The 24,332-nt window shown below is 28.6% G+C and overlaps 6 protein-coding genes across 10 annotated transcripts; 4 read left to right on the forward strand and 2 right to left on the reverse strand.

The window, feature by feature from the left end:
- Nucleotides 1–73: 73 nt before the first annotated feature.
- Nucleotides 74–2,394, forward strand: LOC100749857 (60S acidic ribosomal protein P1). Its single transcript, XM_003494064.2, has 4 exons — nucleotides 74–318; nucleotides 860–1,004; nucleotides 2,006–2,110; nucleotides 2,300–2,394. Exons 1-4 carry the CDS (start codon nucleotides 247–249, stop codon nucleotides 2,311–2,313), a joined length of 336 nt encoding a protein of 111 aa, XP_003494112.1. The 5' UTR covers nucleotides 74–246; the 3' UTR covers nucleotides 2,314–2,394.
- A 573-nt stretch (nucleotides 2,395–2,967) lies between these two features.
- LOC100749975 (NADH dehydrogenase [ubiquinone] iron-sulfur protein 6, mitochondrial) lies at nucleotides 2,968–3,778 on the forward strand. Its single transcript, XM_003494065.3, has 3 exons — nucleotides 2,968–3,284; nucleotides 3,378–3,554; nucleotides 3,630–3,778. The coding sequence occupies exons 1-3, from the start codon at nucleotides 3,150–3,152 to the stop codon at nucleotides 3,690–3,692; spliced, it is 375 nt and encodes a 124-aa protein (XP_003494113.1). The 5' UTR covers nucleotides 2,968–3,149; the 3' UTR covers nucleotides 3,693–3,778.
- Nucleotides 3,774–5,187, reverse strand: LOC100750095 (protein SYS1 homolog). 3 transcript variants are annotated; one of them, XM_033324128.1, is made up of 2 exons: nucleotides 5,061–5,187; nucleotides 3,774–4,433 (listed from the first exon to the last, which is right to left on the reverse strand). In XM_033324128.1, exon 2 carries the CDS (start codon nucleotides 4,347–4,349, stop codon nucleotides 3,867–3,869), a length of 483 nt encoding a protein of 160 aa, XP_033180019.1. In that variant the 5' UTR covers nucleotides 4,350–4,433; nucleotides 5,061–5,187; the 3' UTR covers nucleotides 3,774–3,866. The 3 variants fall into 3 exon arrangements, with proteins under 3 accessions (XP_033180019.1, XP_012248091.1, XP_003494114.1); XM_012392668.3 differs by having other exon boundaries at nucleotides 4,762–5,126; XM_003494066.4 differs by having other exon boundaries at nucleotides 4,872–5,125.
- Nucleotides 5,188–6,005: 818 nt separating this feature from the next.
- Nucleotides 6,006–10,499, forward strand: LOC100740117. 2 transcript variants are annotated; one of them, XM_003494068.4, is made up of 6 exons: nucleotides 6,006–6,321; nucleotides 6,718–6,798; nucleotides 7,673–7,791; nucleotides 7,883–8,006; nucleotides 8,120–8,394; nucleotides 10,232–10,499. In XM_003494068.4, exons 1-6 carry the CDS (start codon nucleotides 6,257–6,259, stop codon nucleotides 10,339–10,341), a joined length of 774 nt encoding a protein of 257 aa, XP_003494116.1. In that variant the 5' UTR covers nucleotides 6,006–6,256; the 3' UTR covers nucleotides 10,342–10,499. The 2 variants fall into 2 exon arrangements, with proteins under 2 accessions (XP_003494116.1, XP_033180018.1); XM_033324127.1 differs by lacking the exon at nucleotides 6,718–6,798.
- Nucleotides 10,500–13,985: 3,486 nt separating this feature from the next.
- Nucleotides 13,986–23,621, reverse strand: LOC100750215 (E3 ubiquitin-protein ligase Su(dx)). 2 transcript variants are annotated; one of them, XM_003494067.4, is made up of 12 exons: nucleotides 23,445–23,621; nucleotides 22,884–23,019; nucleotides 21,549–21,995; nucleotides 19,026–20,070; nucleotides 18,709–18,940; nucleotides 18,272–18,585; nucleotides 17,947–18,189; nucleotides 17,707–17,866; nucleotides 14,963–15,237; nucleotides 14,667–14,892; nucleotides 14,488–14,584; nucleotides 13,986–14,367 (listed from the first exon to the last, which is right to left on the reverse strand). In XM_003494067.4, the coding sequence occupies exons 2-12, from the start codon at nucleotides 22,939–22,941 to the stop codon at nucleotides 14,195–14,197; spliced, it is 3,270 nt and encodes a 1,089-aa protein (XP_003494115.1). In that variant the 5' UTR covers nucleotides 22,942–23,019; nucleotides 23,445–23,621; the 3' UTR covers nucleotides 13,986–14,194. The 2 variants fall into 2 exon arrangements, with proteins under 2 accessions (XP_003494115.1, XP_012248081.1); XM_012392658.3 differs by having other exon boundaries at nucleotides 23,293–23,621.
- LOC117152408 lies at nucleotides 15,482–17,034 on the forward strand. The gene is made up of 2 exons (XM_033324129.1): nucleotides 15,482–15,703; nucleotides 16,709–17,034. Exons 1-2 carry the CDS (start codon nucleotides 15,589–15,591, stop codon nucleotides 17,017–17,019), a joined length of 426 nt encoding a protein of 141 aa, XP_033180020.1. The 5' UTR covers nucleotides 15,482–15,588; the 3' UTR covers nucleotides 17,020–17,034.
- Nucleotides 23,622–24,332: the final 711 nt, after the last annotated feature.

Raw genomic sequence — 24,332 nt, forward strand, 5'->3', positions numbered from 1 at the left:
CGTTGAAATAACTTTGTATTATATCACGAGGTTAACCAATAGAATTACGTCCGCTCTCTAGTTGTATTGAAAATGCTGCCCAAAGATAAGTCACGTGATTTCCCTTCAACGCATTTCTCTTTCCTTTTAGCTGGATTAAGTGGAAGCCGGGTGCTTGTTCTCTTTTATTGAGCTAAGGCTAAATCAGCGACTTGCACCGTTTTATCATCCCATCCAGTTTAACTATATATTATAGAAGCAATAAACATGAATTCCAAAGCTGAACTTGCTTGCATTTATTCAACATTGATACTTGTTGATGACGACGTTGCTGTAACTGTAAGTACCAGTCATACATGTGATTTCTTAATATCATGAATAAACTGAATGTTTATGCAATTTTATATTTTTATAAACATGATTAAAGAAATAGATTCAAAATATAAATTTGTTTCATCTATTAAATATTATAATAAGTGCTCTACTTTAGATATTTTATGTATTATTGCTATTATTTATCACTGTTTGAGGCTTTAAGCAGATAGTACAATAATTGGTTACAAATGTGCACGTGCAATACAATTCTGATTGCTTTCTAAATTATTACATATATCTATGTTGCTATTGTATTAATATAACATTTTCTATCATATGTACTAAATACTATAATGTATTTGTTGGGTATTTTATATATTTTTACATGTTATATGCATTTTCTAGATTTTTAGAAGTTTAAATTTCCCAAAATTGCGTAAGCATCAACAATGCAATTCGACAATTTTATTTTATTATTTGTAGTACCAAAATACAAAAGTACAATAAATATATAAGAACAAAGTATATTTAATACTAATATTTAAAATCTTTGTTTATTGCTCAGGGGGAAAAGATTCAAACAATTTTAAAAGCTGCCGCTGTTGATGTGGAATCTTATTGGCCCGGACTTTTCGCCAAGGCTTTAGAAGGAGTCAATATAAAAGAACTGATAACAAAGATTGGATCAGGAGTTGGAAGTGCACCAGCAGGTTTTAAAAATTGGATTTTTAATAATATACCATATACCATTTCTACCTTATACATAATATAAAATATGGCATACATAATTAATTTTACTATTTTATATATACTAAGTACTGCATATGTTTCATACAATATACATTTGTTGGTAATGGAAAAAACGTGAATTATACCGCTTTATTTTAGGCGTTTCCAAATTTTTTATCTATTTACATTTTGATAGTATTTAACTAATAATCTAAAAATATCAGTTTCAAATTTAGGAAATCATGGAATCGAAAGTTATGTCTATAAAAATAGGCATTGGATAGCTTATTTTGATACCATATTGATTTCATTTAACAAGTCGGATCACTGACTGTAAACAGATACACATAATGATTACTTTAATAGGTAAATTTTGGATTGGATTGTACAAATATTACGTTGATAGTTAGTTGAGGTATAATATGTAGAATTGATTTAAAAGATATTTTGATGTCTGAGTAAGTGCATTAACGAAAGATTGAAAAGATTAAAAAATCAAATCTTAATATATGAAATAGAATATATGTATGAAGTACAACTTAACTACAATTTAATCTCTATTGAAAAACATAAAACACTGAATGTGAGCCTAGATATTCTTGCATAAACGTGTGCTATTTGTATTTTAGTTAAGAATGTTGTATATCTTTCACCAACTATAGCTATATCACTATCAAAATTTTTTATCGAAAATTATAAATATACATGAAATAAGTTTAATCTTCCCAGATATGATAAACTTACATATGTATATATTAGTATCATTCACAGAAGTACAAATCCTCTACATCCACCATACTACATAAATTTATGTAGAGCGGTCAGCAAAAGAGGAAAAAGAAATAGTATTAGAAAATTGTGAATCATATTTAGAAATGTGATTGATATTTCTATACAACAACACTATAGATCAACATTTTCTTTCATAACTATGAACTTGCATTTTCAAACAATGAGATTATTTTCTTATTATCTTTTAAAGCACCCACAGCAGCCGCTGCACCTGCTAGTACAGAAAGTGCACCTAAGGAAGAAAAGAAGAAAGAAGAACCTGAAGAACAAGAATCTGACGATGATATGGGCTTTGGTACGTAATGTATTTATAACTAATATAATATCAATATTCCAGTTAAATATTAATACTCAATGATTATTATTATGTATTAGCTACTGATATTATATATGATGACATGAAAAAAATGAGAATATTATTTTTTAATTACGGTACATTATAGGGAACAGAACTTGTTTTAATAAATATCTTTTTTTTTTACAGGATTATTTGACTAAATTTAAGGATCGCAATGTATTGGTCCATTACCTAATTTGTACAGTTATATTGTACAATAAATAAAATATTTTGAAATTAAATCATCCAGTGATATACACTTCATTCATTGAAAGATCCACTTCATTTATTTTCATCCTACTCACGATTATATTTTATATATTTCTTTTAATGATTATAAAATGTTTAAATTATGTATTATAATTTTTTTACCTCACATCTTAGAGATTTTTCTATTTTTATAAGAATCACATTTTGTTTATACCGTTTACTATTAATTTTTGTACATTTTGGTAATGTAAACAAAGTTTCATATTACAGACTATTCAATGCACATCTTCCTTTGCTTTTATGAGAATTTAATCTTTATAAATAATTAACTTTTTATGTAAAATGGTTGTTTTTAATTGTCTGAAAATTATGTACAAAGTATATATAAAATCCCATGTTGGAGTTTTCTAAATAAAATATCTAAAGAAGACATTGATATTGTTTAAAATTTATTCTATGAAATGTATTGCTTTTCTATATTTAATTTATTTGAAAATCGATGTTAAAATGAATGAGCTATCCGAGTACTAGAAATTAATATCACGTTTCATTTAAGAAAGACAAGGTAATCATTTCTTCTAATAGTGACCTCAGAAAAAATTGTTGCACACTAAAAGCCCAGTCACAAGAATGTTAATTCGACAAATACTGTAGTGGATGTCGTAGCGTAGCCTAACTTTGGGATGGATATATATATATATGTATATGTATTCTTGGTTAAAATCCTGCATCTAATGAACATGCTGTGATACCTCAAAGAAAAAAGTGTAAAAACATTTTTAAAAATATGGCGAATTTGAAAATCGTAAAATTTTTAGAAGTTTCCAACAAAAGGTATAAACCTAATATTATAGGACTAATAACAAGAAATGTACATGATGTAACTACAAAATCTGCTAAAAAGGTTACCCATACTGATCAGGTAAAATAATATTGATAAAAATATATTTATATCGTTACAACTTTCCACGATACATAATATTTATTTTAATAAATATCGTTTATTTTGTAATAGATATATGATGAGGATGATTATCGTAATGTACGATTTATAAATAGACCAAAGGAGGTTAATGATAATTGGGCCATTAAATTAATAGCGGAAGTTCCTGCTACACCAGTGAAAGATAAAATTGTGGCGTGTGATGGGGGAGGTGGACCTTTAGGACACCCAAAAGTTTACATTAATTTGGTACAAGTTATATGTATTTACAACGTAAATAGATACATTCTTTAATTTTATTTACAATATATAATTCTATTTTAGGATAAACCTGGTAATCATACTTGTGGATATTGTGGTTTACGCTTTTATAAAGAACATCATTAAACAAATAGGACAAATACATGTAGTCAAATTATATATTATATATGTATTTTAATGTATATTTAATGTTAGAAATATATATATAAAAACAAATAGTCTTTTATTTATCTGTTTTAAACTTTTTAGTATAAAATGATATTGTTTACTAAACATCAATTTCACTTTGGTAGCAAATTTTTATAAGGCTGTTTTCTGACTGCTCATGCTTAATGGTATTGCTTGTAATTCAGTTTTCATGCAAAGGAATTCACCACAAACGCACATTATGCTTAAAGATATAATGTTTAAACACCACCAACTAAAAGTTGATGGAAAACTTGCATTGTATATCCAACAGCATAATAAATGTATTAAGTGTGCTGTACAGGCAAAATCCATACACTGTTTTGTCCTTTGTACTAACCACCACAGTGCGATTGCTCCAATTAATGCATTTAAGATAAAAATAATTATTATAAACTGTCCAGCAAAATCTCTAACGTGTATTTGTTTATAATGGAAAACATAATCTAATGATTTTGTGGATCCTATGTATGATGCAACAATCCAAATCCATAATCCAAGACAGAAGTACATCACAGTCTGGACTGCAATTATTTGAGATATTATAAGGAACGGATCCCACATTGTTTTACGGAATTGTCCAGAAATATTATTCATTGTTTATCTTTGAGATATTAATTTTGTCTAAGGCAATCCTATGCTGTATGTTTTATACTTTATCATATTAAAGTTTCTTTTGATCTAAAACAAAAAGTAGAATTTTTAATTTACAGGAAGACGAACATATATTATAATTATCAATAAATTTATGATTTATGTTATAAATTATAAAAAAGATATAGAGGAATAAAAATCATTATATAATTTTTAAATCACATAAGAAACCAACTTTGTTTAATTTACAGCGGTTCATTAAATTTGTTTAATACTTTGTAGTATAATTTAATTTAAAGCAAAAGGGTTTACTTTGATTATTTTACAAATATATACAATTATATTGATTCGTTATATTATTATACAATGTATTATTTATGTTTGATATAAATTTATATAATAAAATATCACTCACATAAATTTAAATAATAAAATATTTATGGTACAATTATGACAATTCAGACGTTTAAATTAATACAAATGGTTATCTACTACGTGAAAATGATGCTTTTCCCTGATACATACGTGTATACATAAAATACTTATTTATTTATTTATTTATTTATTTATTTGTATATACAACTCAATCAGACAATATGACAGATTCAAAAGATCTAATTCCACTGGATTTTATATATTGGTATAACATAAAAATTGTGATACTGTATTTTAATAACTGTAATTAATAAACTTGCTTCACATCAAAATGATTACCTTTTTCAAATTCTGTCATTTCATGAGATTTTCTTATAATGAATCTAGTATACATTTATGTACTTAATATATAAATAGGGATGGACAGACATTTGGCGGCAATTTTAAATCTATCATTCAAAAGCATTTATATTTATTTGTATTGTGTTCATTGTAAAGGTAAAATAAATATGTACTCAATCAAATTTAGAATTTTTTAATTTTTATTCAATTTAAAATGTTTAAATTTGCACTATATTTACTATATAAAATTTTGATTATATGATATTATATTATTGTATTATTAGGGAATCATTATTAAAATTATTATTATCATTAATATCTTTACAAATATAGAAATTGTCTATATTTAAATTATATTAATTTGTCAAATAATAAATTTAATTTCGTTTTATATGAGTTACTACAAAAGTTGAATTTACATGTGTGATCTACATATATCTTGCATTCTATTCATATATCCCGTTTTTAAATCGTATAAATAAAATATTTTCAAGGACAAAACTAATATACAATCTATATTCTTAAATATATAATTTTAATAATAATGTCAACTATGGTCATTATAATAATGATAAACACAAGTTTAAATATTATTATATTACCCTACAAATGTTAATAAACATGTATTTATATGACTATATCTGACTTAAATTTTTGTCCTAGATGATGCCTAAATGTATGCGATATTTCTTATATTGTAAATGCCAATCTATTTATTATATGTTTGCAGACATAATACAGGGATGGCACGGATGGATGAAACGTGGATGAATTAAAAATACAATATGATGAATATAGCAGTATGTGTCTAAATGCAGCATACTTATGTACAATCTGATTATATATTTTAATTTGAGAATATATGCATATACCACGATCATATATGTAAATAGGTCCCGACACTCGCTAGGGAAAACCGTCGCAAAATTGAGTCGTGTCTAATCGTGAAAAATCAGTATGGAAGATCAACAAAGTTTGCGTTTTTGCGAGACAGACAGAGATGAATAAATTGTCTTTGTCTCTCACTGAGCATCATAGCATGTCACTCATGCGCAAGACGAGAACTTTCTTGTCCGCCATGTTGATTTTTCACAACTAGTCGTGACGTAGCGATCTGTTTATATTATCATATTACATATTGCAATATGATGTAAGTTTGTTTTGGATCAGTGAATGAATTAAAAAAGTAAGAAATGGAGTTGTGGGATTTCATTCGCAATATATTTGGTAGGCGAAGATCAGAAAAATTTAATAATGGGTAAATATTTAAATAAACATTATTTATATCTATATTACGGATTATCTGTATTTCGATGGTCTATTTTCATTCATTTTCTACGATGTAATCAATTATAATCCTCTTTCTCATTTTTGTGAATTGTCCGATTTTAACGATTTTTAAATATATTGTAAAACACAACATTTTGAATAACTCTTTCCTATACATTTAAAGAATGGGTTAACTTAGTTTCCAAGATATTCGCGAAAAACTATAAGTACCACTACAGTAAATTCTGCCAAAGTTGTGCGTCTGTGGCAGCATATGCGTCAGTATTGGTTGCGTCCAGCCGCTTATCTTCGATAATATAAACGAGGGTCTTTTCTACAGTTCCACCTTTATTTTAATTAAACTTATAATTACTAAATATTTCAGATTTGACGATTATCAAAATAATTATGGAGGAGATAATTTTCAAAACTCAATATCTCAAATTGATATTCATGATGATAGCAGGTAATTTTTACTTTATATCTTATGTCAAAGTATAAAACTGCATATTATTTATTATAAATTTACTGTAGAAAGTAAAGTAATGCTTTAAAGATTAGCTAAGAATGAAACAAAATGTTAAACAAATAGTAACTTGCACCATGACTAAATTTAAGGAATGCTGCAAAATGCGTAGTAAAAAAGTAGTGAAGAATTTTAGATTTTCAAGATTTAAATTTACATAATTGTTAGAATTGAACGCTTCTATGTATAAACTATCTTATTGAATACTATTTAAAACATTTTCTTCATTTTTTAATCATGTAACTAACAAATTAAAAATATGTGATTGGTGATAAGGACATAGCTCATATATGTAAATTATCAGATGCATGCTAATATCAGTATACTTTTGCTTAGTTACAACGTTGATGAAATGTTGTTATTGTACAGAACTTAACCTAAAACTTTAATTTATTTATAACTTTAAACTAAAACTTTAGTTTATTTATAACAAAAATTTATTCTAACATTTACGTTAATAGATGTCAATTTGCTTTCCATAATATCTACATTGTTGGCAGCACCCATATTAAGTTTTAAGAGTTTGGGAGAGAATATACACAAATGACTTGGATAGTTCAATTGGGAAAGCACTTGTTTGCAAATAAAAAATTCATGTATGAATCCCAGTTCAGCAACCCAATTGGCTGAATATTTTTCTTCCTACTAATTAAAAAATGGAACATGTCTCAGCACTTGATATTATGGCTATAATCAGCATTTACATATTTATTGATATTAGCATCTACTGCCCACAATGTATTTTTTATTTACTTTGTACTCTTTTAAATGATTAATTTTACCATAAAATCTCATATAATATAATATATAATAGATTTTTCGAGGGAGTCGATCACTTTAACATCTTTAGTGATCCATTAGAAATAACAAGATATTTTGAGTCTCAGATGGAGAATATAATGATGAATTTTATTTATGGATTTAATAATGAAGGTATGTACATATAATTATTGTATTTAACTTACACGTAATTAAACTTAGATTTACATTTACATACATACAAATATTTTTTAAATTTGTTCAGGTAATGATGCAAATACAAACGTATTTTCATTTATACCCTCACAGAGAAAATCTTTACGTGATAACATGTTAAAACCAAATAATGATCAGATGGAATTAAAATTAGATACAGATTTAGATGGAAAGTTAGTATCTAAATTTAATGAATTGCAGTTAATTTAATCACTTTATAAAATAATTAGATATAATTGATAGGTATAATTTATAATTGTTTGAAAAAATGTTATATTTTTAACAGAGTTACTATAGATAATTTTTCCAATGTTTGGGGTGAGTCTGACAAGTCACAACTTGAAGTAGCACGACCTTCCATAATTGGAAGATCTATCAGGAAAGAATATGTTCGTAAACCTGATGGAACAATAGAACAAAAACAAGTTATTAAAGATCATGAAGGAAATGAGGAAACTATTATATCACACCAAATTGGTGACAAAATTCATACTATTGTTACAAAAATAGACAAAAATGGAGTAGAAACCAAAGTAGAAGATATTTCTGATATAAGTAACTGTAAGTAATTTATATAAAATGTTGATACTGAATATATAATTGTTTACATTATTTACATTTATATACAGGGTGGTTGGTAACTGGTGGTACAAGCGGAAGGGGGTGATTCTACGCGAAAAAAGAAGTCGGAAATATAGAATAAAAATTTTTCGTTTGAGGCTTTGTTTTCGAGAAAATCGACTTTGAATTTTCGCTCGGTACGCGTGTACTTTATCGCGTCTCGTTATAACGAATCTCACTGTAGATCGTTGTCTCGATTGACGTTATGTAGATAAACACTTTCAATGTGACCGCAGTGTTTTCCTACCTATTAACTTACTATCCGACTTTTATCGCTATCCACTATCAGTACCTATTAGTCTACCATCATGTCTACATACAGCAATCGGGAATATACGGACATGATACTTTCGTTAGGTGCGTGTGGTAATAACGCACCACAGCTGATCATTACAGATACCGGTATCCCAATCGTCGACATCCTGACAGACGTGTTATTCAAAGAGCAGAACGAACCCTTGGCGAATATGGTTCTTTTGAAAAACTTAGACGACATGGTGGTCGTCGACGACGCGTTAGTGTAAATGTTGAAGAGCAAATACTAAAGGACGTTTTGGAACATCCTGACATAAGTGCAAGAAACCTTTCTTTGCGGTATAATCTTAGTTGCTTCACGATTCTTCGAATTCTACATGAAAACAACTTACATGCTTATCATATCACCAGGGTACAAGGACTCATACTTCATGATAAGATTTCGCGAAAAGCATTTTGTCATTGGTTGCTTTAACAGCATGCCAACGATGCAGAATTTTTGTTAAAAATTTTATGGATCGATGAAGCGAAATTTACAAGGGACAGCATGTTCAATGTCCATAACATGCATAATTGGCAAAATGAGAATCCTCACTCTATTCTTGAAACACGTTTTCAAGTAAGATGGAACGTAAACATCTGGGCTGGCATAATCGGACATCTAATTATTGGGCCATATTTTTTCGAAGGAAATGTAACGTCAGCAGCATATTTCGATTTCTTACAAAACAAACTACCGGAATTATTAGAAGACGTACCACTGAGAACTAGAGGAAATTTAATTTTTCACAAGATGGTGCACCGCCACATTTTAGTCGTCATGTGATAGATTTTTTAAACCAACATTACCAAGGCTGGATTGGTAGTGCTGGAACAATAGCCACCACGCTCTCCTGATCTACAGTGAGATCCGTTATAACGAGACGTGATAAAGTGCACGCGTACCGAGCGAAAATTCAAAGTCGATTTTCTCGAAAACAAAGCCTCAAACGAAAAATTTTTATTCTATATTTTCGACTTCTTTTTTCGCGTAGAATCACTTCCTTTCCGCTTGCACCACCAGTTACCAATCACCCTGTATAATCATCATCAATAATTATAGTAAGTCTAGATATTTCTGTTGTTTTTAACATGATGAAAAACTGTGTGTAATGTTTATAGAAAGAGATGGTAAAAGTAATATTAAATTGTTTAAATTATATTTTATGATGGCATATATAGTCTCTTTCGAAAATTGTATAATAGATCTATATTGTTTTAATTGTGTCATTATTTTCGAATATATCTCGAATATTTCTTGTAGCTATTCATGCTTTTTTTAATGAAGAAATGTTTTTTTTTTTACATGCTGCCATCCATGTGCGTTTTATTTTAGATATTGTTAGAAACAACAGAAATATTTAGGATCATTATATTAATTAAAATCATTCTACATATAATTATATAGTATTTAACATAGACAGTGTTGATTGATTTTTGTGTTTGAATATTTATTATTATATGAATGCAATATGAATTTCAGGTGATTTATTGGAAAAAAGGAAGTTACCGAATGAAACACATAGTTTTCCTAATATTCATTTCAATTTCTTTTCCTGGGAAAAATTGTTTAAACCCAATCCGAAATTATGATCAAATAGTATTTAAATAATAGTTATCTATAGTAAGAATGTATAAATGATTAATGGAATGATAAGTAATACATTGTTGTCAAGCAATTTAAATTTGAGATGTATGTAATATGTAATAAATTTACTTCAATATAATATATAAAGTAGTTTTATAAATATGTGTATTTGTGTAGAAGAGTAGATCATTTCTATAAAAATAAAAAACCTTCATATTCGTGAAACGTGAAATGAATAGCGAACGGTATTGTATACCTACTATACACCTACTACTATATACCTATGGTAAGCTTTGATTTATTAATTAGGTACAATTAGACACCCATCGGATAAGTCGGAGAATCTTGTTCATCCTGTACTTACCGATGATGCGTAGGTTAAGATAGCGTTGACGGTGTCCCTTAACAACACCATCAATTCTCTGTCCTGGAAGACTATATTACCATAGACGGGTTGGGCGTATTTCAACTTCGCGCCCATGGATGCCGAGCCTAGTAGGGCACCAAGCCGAGTATGGATACATAAATAAAAATTATTTGACATATATCTTAGATGGGTTATCGGGGTCTGTCTTCGGGAATAGAATATCTCGGCCGGAATGGCGCATTGCATCGGAGAGAAGTGTCCTATGGAATACATTAAAGATCGGTGCTCGGGCCAATTCTGTAGAACTTGCCATGCGATGTCATCTTGCAGGTTTTTCCACTCACAGGTACAAGGATCACTGGCGGGGAACCATTCAATAGTCGGGACTCGACATGGTTCTCCATTAAAAAATCAAAGCTCTGGGTGGATGAAACGTACGTCAAGATAGGGAATTGCAATTCGCGGATTCTATAGGGTCAACAGTTGATGAAAGAATATTAGCCCGATCTTACTTACTGACTCTTAACGAACGCGATGCGAAATTACATGATGACACTTTTCGTGACGTCTTGCAGACGTCTTCTGTATCAGGATTATGATTTTTCGATTCTTTATATACCATAAAAATATCAAAATTTCATGATAGGGATGGATCATGAATTTATCATATGCATATATGAATATGATTTATTATTCACTTACGTCTTGGAGCTTCAAACTTATATGCAAATGTGCAGTTGTGGCTAACATGGTTACTTCCAAATTTTTGTTGTATACATTATACATATTATATATTTGATATATTAAAGTATAGTTGATGTAGGGATTGAAGTTGTTGTTTCTTATGTGTTTTATTGGGATGACTTCTGATGTGGAGCAAAAATTTCTGTTCTTCATTTTTTTGTTAGTTTTGGGTTTCAGTCTTATTTAGTAAATAAGGAAGAAAGAAAAGTGATGAGACTTACCTAATGTAATTAAAATTGCTCAAGATTTAGTTCCGTACATATATATTACAAATCTTGTAATTTTGATAATCTTGTGATGAGGTACACTATAATATCATGGTCTATCAAACATGATATGCTCACACGTGGTATGAATGATTTCTATCTGTGGAGTGCACTAGACTAAAAGCGCAGGTTTTCGCTCTGTGGTGGATGCGTATATAATAACAATTTAAATAAAAAAAAGTACAATATTTTATTATAAAATACGAAATATACTCAGGATAGATTTTACATATTTAATTTCATATATTTAGAAAAAATAGATATCAATACGTTTTACGGAATCTAAAGTATTTCTATACTTTTACATCCTCATTTAAATTTAGCAAGAGAGATTTTTCAATTATAATACTTCAAAACAGATTTCATAATCATTTTCAAATTCTGCAAAGGACAGATTTTAAATGATAATATTGGGAAACAAATTATATCTTCTGTTTCTTCTCCTTTTAAAATACTTTTATTATTGTAAAAATTTTTACACAACCCAAAAATGATAAACAATAAATAAAATGTAGTTACATTAAAATAATAGAAAGTAAAGTATAAGTTCATTCAATTAAAAGTTTACACTTTAATAGTTTGAGAAGGTAACAGTAAATAGTTTCATACATTGTATACATTAAGTTATGAAACTTAGAATACACATTATATAGAAGTTATAATACAAGTATTTATATGTATTTTAAGTGATTTATCAATGAATGAGTAAACTTATTTTTTTTAATATTATTATAAATTTGTCATGCATTTATTTTGTATTATATTACTGTTCGAATACACATTCCATGAATTTAATTTGTGTGCACACATATACAATTTTATATTGCACGTATATTAAATGTGTTAATTCTTACATTAATTACAATATCTATTTGTACATATACGGATGCATACATGCGCACACAAATTACTGTTGAAAACATTAACAAATTTCATGTTTATAGTCCTAAGATTATAATATAAAGAATACTAGAATTAAAAAAAATTCAAACAGGTATATTGTAAATGTTATAAAAGAAATAGTTATAATATCAAACATTAATTTAATAACAATAATACACAAGCAAAGCTCTGGACATAAAAGTGAAATTGGACATTATGGACTGTTTTGAATCAAAAAACAAATAATTAAAAAATGTATCCCACCACTTTTATACAGACATTCAATAATTTGTAAAATATTTCTGTAAGCATAAATTTATAATTTATAATTGTATCATATCTTGAAATAAATTTATGTAAAATTCACTTTATATGTTAATTCATATAATAAATATTTTACAAATTTTAATTAATATTTCGCTATGAAGGCATTCAATTTTTGGATTCGGATTTATATTTCTTTAAGTTCATCTTTCCTGCTATATTTTTATGTGAACATATATAATAAATATCTTTTATTAATTTGATATCTTCAAACTAATGCTTTATTATCTGGGAACATAAAACATTATAAGCAAATAGAGATAATCAAATATTTTAGTTTATTATCATTAATTTTGTTATATCACATTCTTACAGTGGTATCTGTTACAGAAACAACTGAAATTTATACATTATGAATATTAATAAATGCTAATAATTTAAAAATATTATTTGTAAGAATTAAATTCTCACGATAAGATATAGTATTTTTTCGTTTATAATATTTCAAGCAGTAAAAAGAGTTACTTGAAATGTAAGCTGTAATTATCAGACATTATTTTTTTATAGACTCATATGTTAAACATTTTATAAATTATCTAGTTTATGCAAATAGCCATTTTTGGATCTAGTATTTTTCATTTCCTAATGTATGTACAAAATTTTTTCAATACAGTTTTTATAACTACTTAGGACAAAACATGAAATTGTTATCATTGAGTTGTCACATAAAATACAATATATTAATGGCTTAATATGTACAGCATTTGTTACTGTAATTTTCAAGCCCTTCCATAGGGACTGTTACTAAAATATCGTAGAAAGCATCAATATCTAACACTTAAAAGACAGGATATATTTTATCGTTATAACTCTTATTAGGACAGAGAAACACAAAAAAATAAAATAAAATTAATCTTTAAAAAATTAATTATTATAAGATAATTTTGGCATCTTTGCTTTCATTTTATTCTATGCATTGTTTATAAACTTTATTTTCTAAATATATACAAATTTGTTAATATTTTCTGTGCATTTCATTAATATTTTCTACGACTTTTACATATTTAGGTTCCATTACAACATACATAAAATAAATGAAATATATTTTGAAATAAAACATTTTCAATTAAAAAGAATATAAGGATTTTTTTATAAAGATGTAATACAAACGTCTTCAATTCATTAATTTAAAGAAATTTCTTTACTTAACAATTGTATCTTGTTGTGTTGGGAACAAGATAAATAAAATCATTAAAACCTTGTACCACTATATTAAACTTGTCTTCATCGCTTCATAGGCAGTGGCATATTACGTTTCATAAGGTATATTTCTAATTATTCTTGACCAAAACCTTCTGTTTCTTCAATTGCATAGTTTAACTTTTCTACTAGTTGATCATAACTCTTATATGGTGGTAAATCCAATCTATTGAAGCATGTATGTGATCTAGGTAGCCATGTATCCTTTCCTACTTTTTCTATGCAAAATCTTTGAGGACCATTGCTCCCTAAAGAGAATAAAAAAAGAACAAAAACAAAAAAGATAACAAAAAATAGTTTCAAATGTAAATCATCTGATTTCTATAAATTATTTCATATTTATTTAGTTATTGATGTTTACTATTTACCCATTAGTTCTGCAAATCCTCCAACAGGTACTCGACAGGTACCAGTTACAAATTGCAAAAGTCGAGCTCGTTTTTCACTATCTGTTCTTGTTACAAACTGAATAAAATATATAAATATAATAAATGATATATATACTAGATAATATCTTACAAATAATTTTGTATGCATAATAACGAACCTGCCAAAACCATAAGATTTGTTTGCTATTTCGTGTATAATGTCTATAAATTGTATTACGTTGCCAGTCTTCTACATCTATTTCTTGCATACCACAGAGCATAAGTTCTAATTCACGTTCATCAAAATATTTCAACCATTCCAATGGTACAACCGAATTGAAACCTTCCAAAAATGCTTTAGTTTGGTCCTCTATACCTCTGGTCATTCTCCATTCTGTCATTAACCTTATATAGTAATAATCAATGAATAATTATTTTTTAAGATGTAAAATGTTAATATTAATTATAACAGTACCTAATATATTCTTCTTTATTATCTTCAATAACTCTAATTTTGTCACCACCCTCTTTTAATTCATGATGTATTACTTGACCAAGAATTTCAAAATCTACACTATAATACAATTCGAGACCACACTCGTCGATATTATTTTCTTTTATCCACACAAGAGATTTATAGAATTCTGGATCAATAGATTCTATATCTTTCATAACCAATTTCTTATTTAACATACGTTTATAAAACGGCATAGTGAAACCACTGTAGATAAACCGTCCATGATAAAGAGCCTACAATTAATGTATTTATATTTATTATATATAACATATTTATATATACAGGGTGGTTGGTAACTGGTGGTACAAGCGGAAGGGGGTGATTCTACGCGAAAAAAGAAGTCGGAAATATAGAATAAAAATTTTTCGTTTGAGGCTTTGTTTTCGAGAAAATCGACTTTGAATTTTCGCTCGGTACGCGTGTACTTTATCGCGTCTCGTTATAACGAATCTCACTGTAGATCGTTGTCTCGATTGACGTTATGTAGATAAACACTTTCAATGTGACCGCAGTGTTTTCCTACCTATTAACTTACTATCCGACTTTTATCGCTATCCACTATCAGTACCTATTAGTCTACCATCATGTCTACATACAGCAATCGGGAATATACGGACATGATACTTTCGTTAGGTGCGTGTGGTGTTAACGCATCAGCCGCAGCTGATCATTACAGACACCGGTATCCCAATCGTCGACATCCTGACAGACATGTTATTCAAAGAGCAGAACAAACCCTCGGCGAATATGGTTCTTTTGAAAAACTTAGACGACATGTATATGTAGTATTATGTCTTTTCACATTTCTGTGTTTGATCTCACTTTTACGTTATAGTTGTAGTAAGGATATGTACAAATAACATGAATTTTTATATTATTTCGCTAGAGTAAAAATTAATAGGTATAGACTAAATTACGAAAAGAAATCATGTTATTGTTTAATTGTGCGGGTAGTAGAGTACGCTGTGCATTTTAGTCGTATTTAAAAATTTTCATTATTGTTGTAAGAAGCAGATTTGTTGTAAGATATTATTTGGACTATGCTGCATTCAGAGTTATGATTAATAGTGAGTGATCTCCTATTGCAGGATTTGAATGCATCTGTTGGAGAAGTTGAAGGGAGGAGGCGCACACGTAGTTCAGCACGAGGCCTAACCTCATCAACACCTGTGCCATCTCCACCTAAAAAAGAGAAGAGGGATACATCAACAAAAGGCACTGGTCGTGGGCGCGGGCGTCCTAAACGGCAAGAGAAAAATAATGACAATAATACAGATGAAGAAGCAGCTAACAATAAAAGCGAAAAGCATTCTGAGGAAGAATCTATGAAAATGGACGTGGATGAACACAAAGAGGAAACAGAAAAATTGGCGGATAGCGAGGACAAGAGTGTTGCGAAAACTGAAAGTAAAGAGGCTTCTGAAAAGGCGCTTGACTCTAATTTCAAGGAGGAAAAAGTTACAGAAGAATCGGAAAGCTTCGCAGAAGAAAGCAAGAGTTCTAGTGTCAGTGAAGAGAAAAAGGAGGAAGACATAAAGGATAGCTCGGATTCGAGTCAAGATGCAACAGACACAACAACAGAGGCACCACCTTCATCTTCATCAGAGTCTCAAAATCCTTCTAATGCTACTACTACAGAAGAAAATAAGGAATAATAACGCACCACAGCTGATCATTACAGATACCGGTATCCCAATCGTCGACATCCTGACAGACGTGTTATTCAAAGAGCAGAACGAACCCTTGGCGAATATGGTTCTTTTGAAAAACTTAGACGACATGGTGGTCGTCGACGACGCGTTAGTGTAAATGTTGAAGAGCAAATACTAAAGGACGTTTTGGAACATCCTGACATAAGTGCAAGAAACCTTTCTTTGCGGTATAATCTTAGTTGCTTCACTATTCTTCGAATTCTACATGAAAACAACTTACATGCTTATCATATCACCAGGGTACAAGGACTCATACTTCATGATAAGATTTCGCGAAAAGCATTTTGTCATTGGTTGCTTTAACAGCATGCCAACGATGCAGAATTTTTGTTAAAAATTTTATGGATCGATGAAGCGAAATTTACAAGGGACAGCATGTTCAATGTCCATAACATGCATAATTGGCAAAATGAGAATCCTCACTCTATTCTTGAAACACGTTTTCAAGTAAGATGGAACGTAAACATCTGGGCTGGCATAATCGGACATCTAATTATTGGGCCATATTTTTTCGAAGGAAATGTAACGTCAGCAGCATATTTCGATTTCTTACAAAACAAACTACCGGAATTATTAGAAGACGTACCACTGAGAACTAGAGGAAATTTAATTTTTCACAAGATGGTGCACCGCCACATTTTAGTCGTCATGTGATAGATTTTTTAAACCAACATTACCAAGGCTGGATTGGTAGTGCTGGAACAATAGCCACCACGCTCTCCTGATCTACAGTGAGATCCGTTATAACGAGACGTGATAAAGTGCACGCGTACCGAGCGAAAATTCAAAGTCGATTTTCTCGAAAACAAAGCCTCAAACGAAAAATTTTTATTCTATATTTTCGACTTCTTTTTTCGCGTAGAATCACTTCCTTTCCGCTTGCACCACCAGTTACCAATCACCCTGTATATACACTATATTATATTTAGTGTATATTAATTTCATTGATTTTATCAAATATAATATTATTAACAGTAGAAATTATCATACCATTGCTATAAATCTTCCAATGAATTTAAAATATTGTAAATGATCAGGATTGACATAAGATGCTGGATTGATTTGTAAGCTATAATTACTCTTGTTGGCATATTCAAATAAACAATACATTGGATTTAATACTTCATGACTCAACAGGAAAAACCATTCCCTGAAATCAGAATTTGTTTAATTTATTTTTATTCTTACAAAATAAAATTTTTTCCATGGAATTGCTGATTCAATTCTTACCTTGATACACCTCCATAATCTAACCCTTCTTCCCCTTTAAATATGATATATAATCTGCGCCTCAGTGCAAAAGCTTCTGCATTCATTATTTGATGATAAGAATCTTCAAATAATGTCTGTCGATTGACACTAATTTTTATATGATTCGGTAATGCATTAGTTTGACACAAGAAGCGAAATTGTGATAATTTCCATCGGAATGATCTTTCATATGCTCTTGGTACACGATAAATACCTTTAGGACTAAATAAAAATATAGTAGTGAAGAACATAATAAGGCAAAAAGTTAAACTAGTAAAGATTGATTAAGAAAGATTACACAAACCCTTTAGGTGCTCCAGGCCTTGGATCCTGAAATGTAGTTGTTCTTGTATTATGATCTACAAAATATCGAACTCCATCTTCAGTTAATCGCATTTCCCAGCCATCTGGTAATGGTGGTTCATCAATTCCAGTTTCTTGTCCTTGCGTTCTTGGATCCTCCCATTGTGTAGTACGATTTTTATGATTTACATAATAAACTCTTCCTTCTGGTTGTTTACGTCTCTCCCAGCCAGCAGGTAATGGTCCCAAAGCATCATCATCATCGATTATGGATGATGTTGATGGTCCTGCTATAGCTGCTTGATTTCCATGTGCCTATATATACATATTAAATTTATTTCTATATTAGATTTGTTAAATATCTATATTTTTAAAACTGTAATGTAAAATATAAATAAAAATAAAATTATATATATGTTATAATTATTTATTACTTACTTGAGGATAAAGAAACCGTTGGTTACCTTGTTGTACCACATGCTGTCTTTCACCTTGCCAGTGTTGAAAATGTTGTAATCTTTCTGTATTTGGTATTTGCCATGTTGTAGTTCTTCTATTATGATCTACATAATAAATTCTGCCTCTTGGATCTCTACGAACTTCCCATCCATGTGGCAGAGGTTGTGGTCTTTCCCAAGAAGTGCTTCGTGTCATATGATCAACATAATACCTAATTAAAAATGTACCATAAAAAAAAGAATATTATATATTTTCTAAAAATGTAAAAATTGAATAATTTTTTAAAATAGTACAACCTTCTCCCATACATGTCATATCTCATTTCCCAACCAGGAGCTAATGGCTCTTCAGAATGATTTGTAGGACCAACTTCAGCAAGTACTATTGAAGATTCAGGTTGAGTTGACTGACCAGGTATCATAGTAGTTTGTCCTGTTAATGGAGCGACCCGTTGTACTACTCGGGAATTTGAACGAGTAGTTGTAGGATTTGTATATTGTTCAGTACGAGAAATTCTACGTGCATCATCCAAGGATAATATCGAAGATGGGTCTGAACGTGCGATTCCACGTCCATCTGTCATAAGAAACACTGTAGGTTGTTCTAAATGAGAACCATCCGATAAAGTAAATACTACAGATTGCTCTGTTTGAGAATATCCCTGACTATCAGTTAATCCAGAATTTCTAAGTTGATCTACTCTAGAAACTGTACATCCATCTACTAAAGAAGTAGTATCTTGATCCGTTCTCATAGTTCCATAACTATCTGAAAGAGGACCAGTTACAGATTGTTCTGTTCGAGAGTTACGTTCATTAGAAATAGGCTGGTCTGTTCTACTATGTGAACATATATCTGTATTAACTACAGTTAATTGATCTGATCTAGGTATTCCAACTGTTCCAGGTAATACTGTTGATTGTTCAAGTTGAGAAATATTACGACTTTCCGAGACAGAAACCTTTGGAAATAGTTCTGTACATGTACCAAATCTTCCATCTACTATACCAGATGTCGATACATGCTCTATTCGAGACATTTGACGTCCATCTGGTAAAGATCCTGTAAAACGTCCTGGTAATGTTACAATGGATTTGTCTGCAGGCGATATTGCGTGCCCATTTGATAATGAATGCGATGCAGCGGGCTCAATTTGTTCATTATTCTTATTGGCATTGGCCTGTTTACTTCCACTACTATAAGTAGAGTTCTGATAAACATTTGGTAATGTTCCATGAAATGTAGATGATGCAACATGTTTAGGTTCATGTAATCTCATGCGAGCACGAATCCCTCCATTAAGAATGCTACTATTACTAACAGCATCATTATTTGAAACACCTAAAATATGACTATGCTTGTACTTAAATTAAGAACAATTTCATTATTTATATATATGTGTATACATAAGATATATAATTAGAATATATAAAACTTGTTTTTATTATACATACAGGTGCACAAAAGTTTTATGTAATTTATATTATAAAATTATTCTGTATGGTTTTTTATTTCAGAAATCTATCACTTATTAAATACATAAAAACAAAACTCAGCATGTATGTTTAGTTTATATTTAAAATTATTCAATCATTTATATTTTACTATACATTATAAAGATATTTCAAGTTCAATTTTAAATAACTTAAAAAAGAAGACAACTCCTTTCATTCTTCCAAATTGAATAATGAAAAAATTTGTGTATTTTCTGATACTTTATTTAAATGCGAATAACACTTACTTTAAACATATTTTATTATAACAAATAAATAAAATATAATGATAATTTCTATACAGATGATTGCAATATCTTAAAAATAATTTATACTTTAATTTAGACATATCACATTTGCATTTTGCTGTAAATATTATTTATTCATTACTAGATGTTTACTTATTTCTCAGTCTGTTAGTTCTTCCAAACCTACACTACTAATTATAAAGCAATAAGAACACCAACACTAGAAGTATCTTATATGTATATGTATGTAGCAAATATGTGTAGAATATGTAGAAAATATATTTTTTACGAAATCGTAATATAATTATCTATGAATCCCTATAAAAAATTGATTACTTAGTGATTCTGAAATATTATACTGCAAATTCAAAGCCAATCATAGTATATCATACTACACTTGTTAATTTGATCATCATTGAAAAATTATCATGAAGTTCTGTAAAGATGTGATCACATAATTAAATATTTTAGATGTATGTGTAACAGTGGAAATTAAATAACCCTATTCCTTATAAAATTAAAAGTAAGAATGCCCCTATTTAAAACATTTAAAGTAACTAACTATTCCAAGAAGAGAGAAACATTTTTAATATCTTGTTTCATTAATTTATTGATTTTTAAAAATTAATATAGATGCTTTAAAAATTTTATTAAATTCTATAATAGACAGCTATATTTGAAATATCATATAATGTCATATAATGACATACACTACACATATTAGATCGCCCGAAAAGTTTCTTTCGTTTTATAAGGAAATAATGGATGCACAACATTTTCCGTTTTATAGTATTTTATCGAATTACGTATGATCCATTTTGTTCTATCAAAATAAAGATCACAACGTTCGACAGATTAGGTTTCATGTTTGTATAAAGGTGCATTGTTGTAAAAGACGTGTCTGTAAAAGAAAAACACTTTTCAGACAACCTAATAATACTTATTTAGATAATACTCATTATCCTGGTATTCTTTCCTTAAAATTTTGTAAAAATTTCTGTCTCATTTATCATTAGTTAAAAATTATTTATTCATTTATTATTTAAAGATTATTATATGCTTGATCTTAATTTCTTACCATCATAAGGCATACAGCCAGATTGCGTCTGACACGATAGTGATTCATTAATAGTTAGTGATGACGTATTTGGCATGTTAATTCTTAATCCATCAAATACTGTAATCAATTCTCCAACCTTACATAACTGAGAATCATGTTTATTTTCAGTCATTAAATCAAACGTTACTTCCATATTTTCTAATTTCCCATTATAATGAGATAATACTTGAGAAAGACTTATTTTTTTTTCTCCAATTAAAGTATCTTTTCGGAATGTACTGTGATCTAACAATCGAAAATGTAATTGCGAATATGGAGTTACAAGTATTGTAAATTCCTCGTTCCATTTTGGTTGATATGTGGATTTTGAAACTTCTGTCTTCCGAGGACTTTTATCATCAACAGAAAATTCAATGTAAGGATTAGGCTTTAAAAATGTAGAACTTCTTAATATAGCACCTTCAACTAAAATAATAAAATTTTATTATATGTACCTAAAACAGTATTAATATTTAAGAGTAATATTATATAATTTGTTTTTTATGTATTTTTCTAACAATTTTTATATGTTTAATATTTATCTGGTAAGTAATTAAAATTAAACTACATTATACTGTAAAATTATGACTGTTAAATTATGTAAATGTAAAACCATGTACATGTATATACACATATTCATATATATACTACTATGTATAGATATTTGGACACTTCCTATATCCTTTAAATGCATGAATTGTCAAAACTGAAATTTTTATATTTTGAGTCTATTCTCTGTTCTTATAACATCCACCAAATTTTGTCTTGATTGGACACAGATGGTGCTTGGAACTTTATCCCAAATAAAGTTCTTTAATTTAATTTTTATCTTTGATCCTAGTACAGTATCTTAAATGTAATTAGTAGAATATGATAAGATTAGGGTAGGATAGGTAGGATGAAAAATACTTCGAGAGAAACACTTAAGATAGGCAACTAAGTGTATCTGTTCAACATTGAGATTTTACAATAATAATGAGAACAAGTGTTTCCAATCACATTTTAATAGTTTATGTATACTTTATGAAGATTCATGTATTTATTACAGATAAATGTGGAACTTGATTGATACATGTATATTCCTTGTTTCAGTTTTAGTTTAGCAGAACATTTGAATTCAGTTATGACAAGAAATAAAGAATTAACAATAGAGAAATATTCTCCTATCATAATGTTAAACATATAATAAAAATATCTATGTTCAGATTGGACTGCACCAAGTATTCAAATACTTATGCACGATAGTGCATGAACTATACAATACACAAAATATGTTAAATATACATAACAATAAATAAGGATATAGAAACTTACTAGTAATGCTTAATTGGTGAAAACCAGACGATGCCACTTCTTCTTCACAATGAGACATTGTATACAATTTAGTATATTTTAATAAGATAATTTTTGAGAATTCATAATTTCTTAACTATTTATATGTAAGTTTTACCTGCAATATTTTATAACCTTAATAGTACAATTAAGTATCAACACCCTTATCATAAGTGCGTAAATAAAAATTACAAAAATAATTTAAGGTAAAATTAAAGGACATTGTGAAAACAACTAGTACTATGTTAAAGCAAAAGAGGTACTTAAACCAGTATCATGAGTTGGTAAATTATGCTACATCAATATATAAATTACCAAAATGAAAACGTATTTCAGATATTTTATAATAGCGATAAACACTAAATAACATGTTGTGAAGAAATGCACTTACATATATAATTAGTAGTAAATACACACATTACCCATTAAATACAGTACAATACGATTTAAAAACTTTATCGTTTTCACATACTAAAAACACTACTGCTATTGGTATCCTTTCTAATGATCGGATATTAAAATACTCAAATAATTGTAACATACAGATGTATTTATCATGACTGTTGCAAGTGTATCCAGCTCCAATGCATTGCCTGTATCTAGGATATTAACGTTTGTATGATAGAAAAGGTTCTTCCACACTCACAATTTTTATCACAGAACTTCGTTATCAGTAGGTCACCATCTTTTCACACATCAAAGGTAGGAACCTTTTATAATATGCAAATCACTAGGTATAAAAGTATAGCATGTGGATGCGCGCGCATATATTATGTATTTATCTCACAGAAAATGTAAACTGTATTAAGTCTCTATATTTCGAATTCCCTAGAATTTAATAGCATAAAATATGAATTTACTAAAAAAATAGTATATAATTCGTGAATATTGGACATGTCAAAGTATTTATTTGTTTTTAAAATAAGTTGTTGAAAATATTTGATAATATATATGTACATAAAAGAAGTAGAAGAAAACATAAAAATCATAATTAGGAAATTGTTAAAATATGTATGCCTTATTACGTCATTAAAATTATTATCAAAATGAAGTAAAATGATTGTTACTTTATATTAAAAAGAAGCATAATGATATTCAATATTTTAATTTTAGTTTTAATAATATTAAAAGATATCAGTTTGTAATATTGTAAGAAATCATTAAAAAATATTATAAAATGAAATCTAAAATGAACTCTAAAGATTGGGCTTTTACGCTTCATAATAAAAGCGAATCTGACAACAATATTAGAAACTTCTTCTGATATAAATATAATCTAGCCAGTTCTATAAATGTTTATTAGTGTAATATATGTATGTTGTGACAGTAAGTGATAATACTAATATAAAACAATTACAGTATAATGCAACAGAATGTATATAATAGCATGTAATAGTGTATGTGAAATAGACTCTAAAGTCAAAACTCTTA

Source organism: Bombus impatiens, unplaced genomic scaffold, assembly GCF_000188095.3.
Source record: "Bombus impatiens unplaced genomic scaffold, BIMP_2.2 scf_1464, whole genome shotgun sequence".
In the NCBI taxonomy this organism is placed as follows: domain Eukaryota; kingdom Metazoa; phylum Arthropoda; class Insecta; order Hymenoptera; family Apidae; genus Bombus; species Bombus impatiens.